We start from the raw sequence: 8,641 nt of genomic DNA, 5'->3' as shown, positions 1-8,641 counted from the left end.
CTCGTCCATAGGGCTATAGAGCGCTTTGAGAGCTTTTCGAAAATGTAAACGGTTCGTCAATCGGAGCTACGGTTCAAAAGTTATGCCTCCCGAAAGTTCGGTTACCGTTTCTGGATTCTTCTAGATTTGCACTGACTTCTAACGCAGCTTCCGGAACCTTCTATTTCGTCGGTGGATGCCTACTAGCACTTTCTAGAATGTACTCCTACTCCTTAACCCTCCGGGGTCTATTTAAAGAGATTTCTGGCATTGTAAAAGGCAGTTCGGAGTGGAGTTAGAGATGAGGTACCATAAGGAGAAATTATCTCCAGATTTATGCTATTGTAAGCCCTTAGGACTTGTTTTGAAGTTTATTTTCTTGTACTGGTTGTACTAGCTTATTTTCTCAGTTAATATAATTTCCCTTTTCTGTTGTTTCCATTCTGTTCTTGGGTTGTGTCCCCATCATATAAATACATAATAATTGATCAGATAGGAAAAAAACACCTCAACCTAAAATCTAATCAATTAAACAATGCTAAACAAAAAGATAGTGAACAAATTTTAAAAAATTAATATAAATTTTTTTGACAATACTAACCATTCATAGCATACATTCAAACACAAAATTAATTCAGAAAAGAAAATTCAAACACAACATTAGAAACTTTATCTACCAAATCTACGTAAAGACAATTAAAGAAAACCTTAACATATATAAAATAAAAATAATAACGAGTGAAATAAAAAAATACCTCAACTTAAAATCCAATCAATTAAAAACTGAGTAAAATGAGAGTGTGCAGTTCAACGTTCAGATTTTCAAAAGAAGTTTCTGAAAAGAGGAGACGGCCAAGCAACACCGTGCATTTTTGAAATTTCCGCTACCGTCCGTCAACTCAGACTGACGTCCGTTAGGCAGCTTCATTTTCGAAATCTGAGTCGGATTCGAAAGCGACATTCAAATACATTCTATAACCCAACACTCGCTGTTTTCCCGTCACCTAACGGAGTCTGGGACTTTCCTTTTATGTGTGATATTGCAGGGTAGGAAAAACTCCCGGATGTCGTGAACGGCTCCGTGGATCTTCTCTCTCCATTCCATTCCCAGTTCATTCTGCCACATCTTGTTGCGCGTTCTGCAGAAACACAAGAGGTTTTTACGTTCTGTGATGATGTCCAAAGATTCGAATTTTAACATTCTTCTGTATTAGGGTTTGCCTTTTCAGAGACTATGTTGCCTTTCAGCAGCGCGTCACGGAATCAGGAGTGTTGTAGAGGGGGATTTAGGTGTAATTACGAATTTTGTAGCGTGGCCAGATGATTTTTCAATTTCAAGTTGAAGAATTAGGGTTTTTTCTTCTCTTACATGGCGAGAAGCAGGTATTTTAGGTAACGGTGTTTCTGCTTGAGAGGCCGGAGCAGGTTTATTTGGGCAGATGGAGGCGAGGAAGATTGCGGCTAGTCCTCGGCCCTGCAGTGGACGGCGGGTTGTGGCTGGAAAACGGCAGCGTATTGGTGATACTACAAACTGCGTGCGGAAGCTTCAGAGACGGGAGATCGGAACCAGCGGAAATAGAGCTTTCAATATTTCCAACGCGCAGGAAAAGTTTCGAAATTTTCAGTTGCAGGTTAGGGTTTATTTAATGTCCGTGGTATCAATATTGACGTAGGGTTTGATTCTTTTTGCCTCCTGATTTCGTTTCTTTTCTTTTGTGGGAGCATTAAAAATTACATGGTTGATAACGTTTTATGGTTGCCTACTTCTTTACTATCGTTCTAGTTATATTTTCAGTGTTGAACGTGATATTTGTACGTAACCACCAATGATTGGTCACAATTTGGAGTATTTTGGAAGAATTTTGCAGTCTTTGTGGAAGCTTTAAAGATCCTCCGTTTTTACCTATTTGACATTACATATTCGAAAGGTCTTTTTTTTTGTTGAAATTGAGTTAGGTATGAAAATAAAATATACGATTTTCTCAAATCAATACTTTTGAATTTATTAGCCTCAATTCATTGATTCACAAGGCCTTCAGTTGTTTGGTTTTACCGTAATTACGAAGGAGGGATACAAAATATCTTTTGTCACCACAGTGCATCTGTAACAATAAACGTTTAAATGTTCTATTTTGTTATAGTTATCTTAGCTATAAGCTAAGGAGACTCGATAATTTAACATAATTTTAGTCAATATATGGCCATGTTATAGATTTTGTAAGTGCATTGGGTTATAGCATTCCCGAAAAATGTAAGTCTATAGGTGTACAAATTCATCCTGTTTATGGCAACGACCTACATGAACGCTGCAACCCGCTTAGTTTTATATCTCACCTGTATCAGTGTACAGTAGTTTTGGTTGTAATTTCTGGAAATTTCTAATAGAATGACATTTTTGAGCAATTGATTCTATTATTTCTACACTCTTCTGGTTTATATGTTTGCAAATTTCTTTTGTCTTGTCTTTGCACATTTTTGCTATGTATACCTTCTAAATGTCATTACTTTATGTCTAGTAAAATGCTTAATTGTGCCATAATCAGAAAAACTCATATGATTTGTCCTTTGTTTTACATTTATTATTCCATAGTTTTCTTAGCATCCGACTTGTTCATTTAATCATTGATCCTTGAGAGTCGCACTCTTTTTATCAATTTTGAATTTATGTTTGAACTGATTTTGAAAGGATAAAAAAACCTGTCCCTATTCAGTTTATTATACCCGGAGAGTTGTCTTGTTTTTCTTTAACATAGCATATGACATAAGAGATACTATTTATTGACACAAGTATCTCATTTACTGTCTTTGTGGATTGTTTTCCAAGAGCTGTTTGTGGACGGGTCTGCATCGCTTTCCAAGATTTTTGGGGTGCATAGTTTTTCTCTTAAGGTAGTTATTGAGTTTGTTACTAGATTTTTGCATGTTGTCAACACCATATTGTTGAAATCAGACAGTGAGTGAAACTATCTCACTATTTGGAATTGCATTTTAATTTTGTTTTGTCAATATTAAAATTTATGTTGTATTTCTTTTATTCCTCGTGCAAGTCTGACAGTCGGGGGTTTATGAGTTTCAGTTAGTCTCAGCTGAGTCTGTCAGTCAAGGTAGTAGACTTGCTCAGCCTGCCTTGGACCCAGCTTCATGAATCTTTGCCATGATTCAGTTAGTCTCAAATATATCTTCATGACCTATGTCATAAGGTTCGTGTTTGTATTCATGTTCTGCATTGATAAAAGCCAGATTAGATGTGGCAAAGATAATTTTGCCAGAGAAAAACTGATGACCAAATTGACTATAATATAAATTCATAGATTTTTAATATGAAAATAAAACCACAATATTTTTTTGATAGGTAAGCATTGCGAAGAAGGCAGATAAAAAGGTTACATTCATAATTATAGAGAGACTTGAAATTTTTAATTCAGATGTTGTAACTACCAAATTTGCTAAATATGGAATCTAAATCTAAATTATATATAAATGAATACACACACACACACACAGATCTTAATGAAGTTTATATAAATGAATACACACGCACACACACAGACACACATGCACACATTTTGAACGTGGTAATAGTATTTTTTTTCACCAGGTAAAAGTCCGATACAAAATTGATAAAGCAAATAATTGATAGTTTTAAGTATAAAGTTCGGCTCCATTGTGCAATCCTTCAGTGATTGCCAACAACTGTCTCAAATTTCCAGACTTGTCTTGCTTCAGTTTGAGGCTTTGCTTGGCACCTTCTATATGATAATCTGTACTCTAGACACTTCTATTATTTATGAATTCCAATGCACTCCCAAGGTCTAGCACAACTTCCATCCACATGTGAGATGAATGCTACCTGCTGCCAACAGATGACTTGCCCGACACCTCCATCACCAGTCAGATGCACAATTATTAATAGTGCATCTTGACATCATTAATCCCTAAGGGCTATTCATGGAGGTGGTGGGTAATACGTTATCCTTCAAATTCAATTTTGAAATTAGCTCTCAAATTCTATGGGATGGGGGCGGTCCCACTAGCTTCACTATACATTGACTATATTATGTTCATAACAAAGTTGAAATTTTTTTCACAATTCCCAATCAATCCAATCTCCTTTGATTGCCCTGAAATCTTTAATGACAGCTTCTCTTTCCTGCATTTCAATTCAATCTTTGACATAACATCTGCTTTTGCATCCCTTCTCTCTTCACATGAGACATTCTAAATCCCTCAAAAGAAGCTATCATTGATCTGATCTTTATGATTTTGTTGAGGTACCAGACTTGTAAATATTCTTTTGATATTGCTGTGACAATAACCAGAGTCACCCTCTAAGTGAAGTTTTTTGACATTAAATTGCTTTGCCTTTTTAATAGCCAGGACGGGCACTGAACGGCTTCAATATTTGTTCCCTCTGTCAAATTCTTTGCCCCTACTACAAGAATATTTCAAGTCCAATCTCTGATAACATGGATAGCTCCGCTTTAATATTTGTTCCCTCTGTCAAATTCTTTGCTCCTACTGTAAGAATATTTCAAGTCCAATCTCTGATAACATGGATGGCTCCACTTGGACCTGGGTTGAATTTTGAGCCCCCCATCAAATTGACTTTTATCCAATCTTTCTCAGAAGGACTCCATTTCTGTTTTATACCCTTCAATGATCAGGTCCATATAGTTTATTTTTTAGTGCACTAAATTTTATTTGAAAACAAAATAAAAGCAAAAGAAAATTGGAAAAAGGACCTAAGAAAAAAGAAAACAAATGACATCCCCTTTTTGCCTCTGGCAGCTGTTTCTTGCAGAGTAAGGCAGAATGGTGGATAATCATTGGCCATGGATATCAGACTGCCTGAATTGGTCATTGCTGTTAAACAAGCTCTCTGATCCCAAATCTTTAATGATCTGTTTCTTACCTTACATAAATAATTGCAGGGGTCTGGAGATGTGTGGACATGTGAGGGAGTCCACCTGTTCTGTAGTGCATTATGAACCTCAGAAAAGAGTTATGCAAACAAAAAATCCTCTTGTGAAGCTGATTACATTTTCATTGGATCAATATGTTCAATTGGATGACGAAGATGCCTGAAAAATAATGGCAAAGCTTGTGATCGTTCTTTCGTCAAGAGAAATCCCAAAAACAGTTGAAAAACTTAATGAAAACACACTCGGTTACCTGTACTGCTATTTAGGCCTGGGCCCTGGTACTGTTTCTTTCTAGGTTCTTGATCCTTCCTGTGCCTGGTCCCTCTGTGGGTCCTCCTGTAAAGAAACTACAGTGAACCTGGGCACCCAAGCAAATATACCAAAATATGTGCATGCTAACTAAATAATATATGCATTTTAAAAAAAATTCTCATCAAATTTCTGTATGAATATACCAAGTGAATCTCTGTAATAAGCCTTTAAATATTTAGAAACAAACTATTAAGTATGCAAGACTGTTTATGATGCTTTTGATGAAGAAAATATTAATATGAAATGTCTATTGCAATTTAAATTTTCATTGTGTAAAGACACTTGAGACTTGAGTATTTTTATTTTTGCAATGATGAATATGAGATGAGTATCACTCTTATTTTTATATTTATAACTTGATTTTGGAACATGTTTATATATATTGCTGTACCTGCATACCCAAACCTTGTGTTCATATCAACTTAGAAAATACATTTTAAAATGTAATAAAACTTTAAGCCCTTGACCTTTTAAATATCAGGGTGAAATGAAATGATTATTTGGGTTAAAACAAGTATGCCAAATTTCAAACTTTTTGCTTGAAATTCTGCAAAGGCTGTGACACAGTTTAAAACCTTCATGTTGCTGGTCAAGATTGTCCGTTCGATTCCTATTCTGCTCTTACATTGCTATTCTTCTCACTATGTTTCCCAATGCGATTTTCTTGGTTGCTGTTTATTGTTCTGTATCCCCATGTAGTATCATGAGCTGAAACACTCGGTGGATATCTCTTGGATAAGTAGAAGTAGAACTAATCATTAAATTTGTAAAATACCAAACTGATCATTTCTCCATTTTGCAGGAAGAATTTGACACTTATGATCCCAAGGCACACTGGTTTTTGAAACTGCAGTTTCTAAAGAAGAGATCAAAAATAATAGAAATTGTTGCAGCACGTGATATTGTATTTGCTTTGGCACAATCTGGTGTTTGTGCAGCATTTAGCAGAGGTGAGTGGAGTGTTTACCCAGATACCAATTTATCTTTGGAATCCTCTGTGATTGTTTCTCCGTGTTATCTAACACAATGTTTTGTGTTGACAGAGGCAAACAAGAAAATATGTTTCTTGAACATAAGCCCAGATGAAGTGATTCGCAGCCTCTTTTATAATAAGAACAATGACTCACTCATCACAGTTTCTGTATATGCTTCAGATAACTTCAGTTCACTTAAATGCAGAACAACACCTATCGAGTATGTTTTGCTCTAGGCTGTGAAGTCATAGCATTTGATGGAACATTTAAAAATTATATATAACTACCCCTAATTAGATTCAATTGCATCTTTATAAATTGGTAATCTATTCAGTAATCATAAAGACATTAAAATTGGCAGATATATTCGGAGGGGTCAACCAGATGCAGGATTTGCTTTGTTTGAGTCAGAATCATTGAAGTGGCCTGGATTTGTGGAGTTTGATGATGTCAATGGAAAGGTCCTAACCTATTCTGCTCAAGATGGGTAAGCTTGTGATTGAAATCAAACCAATGGAAGGCTTTTAGGTTGAATTTCTTTTGCCTAAACTCTGATGATATTGTATCAATGATTAACAGAATTTATAAGGTGTTTGATTTGAAGAACTATACAATGTTGTATTCAATATCAGATGAACATGTCCAAGAGATAAAGATTAGGTAAGAATTGTTTCTCAAATTTAATTTGGTCAACAGAGCTCTCAAGTTCTTTTAATTTGATAGTCTCAGGGAATGAAATCATTGCATGGTTGTGGTGGATGAACTGGACTTCTACTTTTTTCGTTGTTGGAATTACGTGCATTCTTCTAATCCTTTTTTTCTCCTTTTCCTTAACAGTCCAGGTATTATGTTGCTGATATTCGACAGAGCTAGTGGGCATGTTCCTCTCAAGATCTTGTCTATAGAGGATGGTACTGTTTTAAAAGCATTCAATCACCTGTTACATCGCAATAAAAAAGTTGATTTCATTGAGCAGTTCAACGAGAAGCTTCTTGTAAAGCAAGAAAATGAGAACCTTCAAATACTTGATGTGAGTTTTTGAGTGATGACGTGTCTTCTGTTCCAAGCAAAGTTTGTTAATTTAGCTCTCTTGTAGACACTCTGTATGTTCTTCCCATTGATTGCAACTTGCCTTTAAATAAGTTATTGATGGTGGTAGTGGCTGACAGGTTCGAAATGCACAGTTGACTGAAGTAAGCAGAACAGAGTTTATGACACCGTCAGCTTTCATTTTTCTGTATGAAAATCAGTTATTCTTGACATTCCGCAATCGTACAGTGGCTGTATGGAATTTTCGAGGAGAGCTGGTTACATCATTTGAAGACCATTTGTTGTGGCATCCAGATTGTAACACAAATAACATATATATTACTAGTGATCAAGATTTGATTATTTCATACTGCAAGGCACATCCTCATTCTTCAGATGAAGAAGAAAATGGTAAGAACTCTTTTATTAGAATTGTAGATTTGGTCTCCATTCCTGGGTTTTCTCCTTCAATGATTCAGTTGTATTTGGTACATTTGCAGTTGGTTCCATAAATATAAGCAACATATTAACTGGTAAGTGTCTTGCAAAGATTCGTGCCAATGATCCAAATGTTCAAATTAGTCCTAGAAATCGTCCAAATGCATCTGCAATCAGAAGTACTGTACACGAAGCTCTTGAAGACATCACAGCCCTTTTCTATGATGAGGAGCGGAATGAAATATACACAGGAAACAGGCATGGTTTGGTTCATGTATGGTCAAATTGAGGTGCCCCCAAAATGTGCAAAATGTGTGCTTGACTGTTTAAGGATACATGGTCGTAAGTTGATTGCAGCAATGCCAAGTGCTTGATGTAAACCCAATTATGCTGCATGCTTACATTTATCATATATTTGTGTCCCTGAACATCAAGCGTAGATTGAATAGAATAGGGCATATAGACTGGAAGTTCGATTTTTTCCGAACTCATAATGGTGGTGAAAGTCTGCAGAAGAATTTATCCCTGTAAATCTGTATTCTGAGTACAGCTTGCCGTTTCTGATGTGCAACTGTTCTTAAGGTAATGTTTCCCATGTTCAAGTAGTTTTGTCCTCTTGTAATGCTCAATTTTTGTTGGCTATGTATTTTTAGAGTGTCAATTTGTGTAAATCCTCAGGGTCAATCATCTTGTTGGTTGAAGTTGCACGCCTTGTCTTGGTGTGTTAATTAAAACTTTGAAGCTCCTTTAGATTAAAACGGTAAATTCGATGCCATTTTAATTGGGAAATGTGGTCGAACAATGAAAAATGAAAAATGAAAAATGAAAATTGCAATATTGAAGAACACAAAAATGTTGCAATGTACAGCATAATGGCTGTATGCGTACCTATGATGTTGACCATGAACATGGACTCCGTACAAGTAGACATAGCTCCATTTTAGACGTATGCTCAACGTGTTGAGATGAATCTATAATAATTTACCA

At 35.8% G+C, this 8,641-nt stretch overlaps 1 protein-coding gene across 1 annotated transcript; it reads left to right on the top strand.

Annotated features, from left to right (window-relative positions):
• Positions 1 to 985: 985 nt before the first annotated feature.
• LOC149548370 (uncharacterized) lies at positions 986 to 8,325 on the top strand. Its single transcript, XM_089792454.1, has 8 exons — positions 986 to 1,610; positions 6,016 to 6,163; positions 6,257 to 6,407; positions 6,549 to 6,674; positions 6,767 to 6,847; positions 7,025 to 7,217; positions 7,357 to 7,627; positions 7,717 to 8,325. The coding sequence occupies exons 1-8, from the start codon at positions 1,419 to 1,421 to the stop codon at positions 7,941 to 7,943; spliced, it is 1,389 nt and encodes a 462-aa protein (XP_089648580.1). The 5' UTR covers positions 986 to 1,418; the 3' UTR covers positions 7,944 to 8,325.
• Positions 8,326 to 8,641: the final 316 nt, after the last annotated feature.

Source organism: Cupressus sempervirens, chromosome 7 (genome assembly GCF_028749045.1).
Source record: "Cupressus sempervirens isolate cs-2001-9-10 chromosome 7, ASM2874904v1, whole genome shotgun sequence".
NCBI classification, from domain to species: domain Eukaryota; kingdom Viridiplantae; phylum Streptophyta; class Pinopsida; order Cupressales; family Cupressaceae; genus Cupressus; species Cupressus sempervirens.
The sequence above is the reverse complement of the archived record's forward strand: the minus strand, read 5'-3'. Positions and strand labels throughout refer to the sequence as shown.

Coding starts and splice junctions, on each gene's coding strand:
- LOC149548370 (XM_089792454.1), top strand. CDS start 1,419: ATGGAGGCGAGGAAGATTGCGGCTAGTCCTCGGCCCTGCAGTGGACGG. Junction 1,611..6,015: donor TTCGAAATTTTCAGTTGCAG/GTTAGGGTTTAT, acceptor TCCATTTTGCAG/GAAGAATTTGACACTTATGA. Junction 6,675..6,766: donor ACCTATTCTGCTCAAGATGG/GTAAGCTTGTGA, acceptor AATGATTAACAG/AATTTATAAGGTGTTTGATT.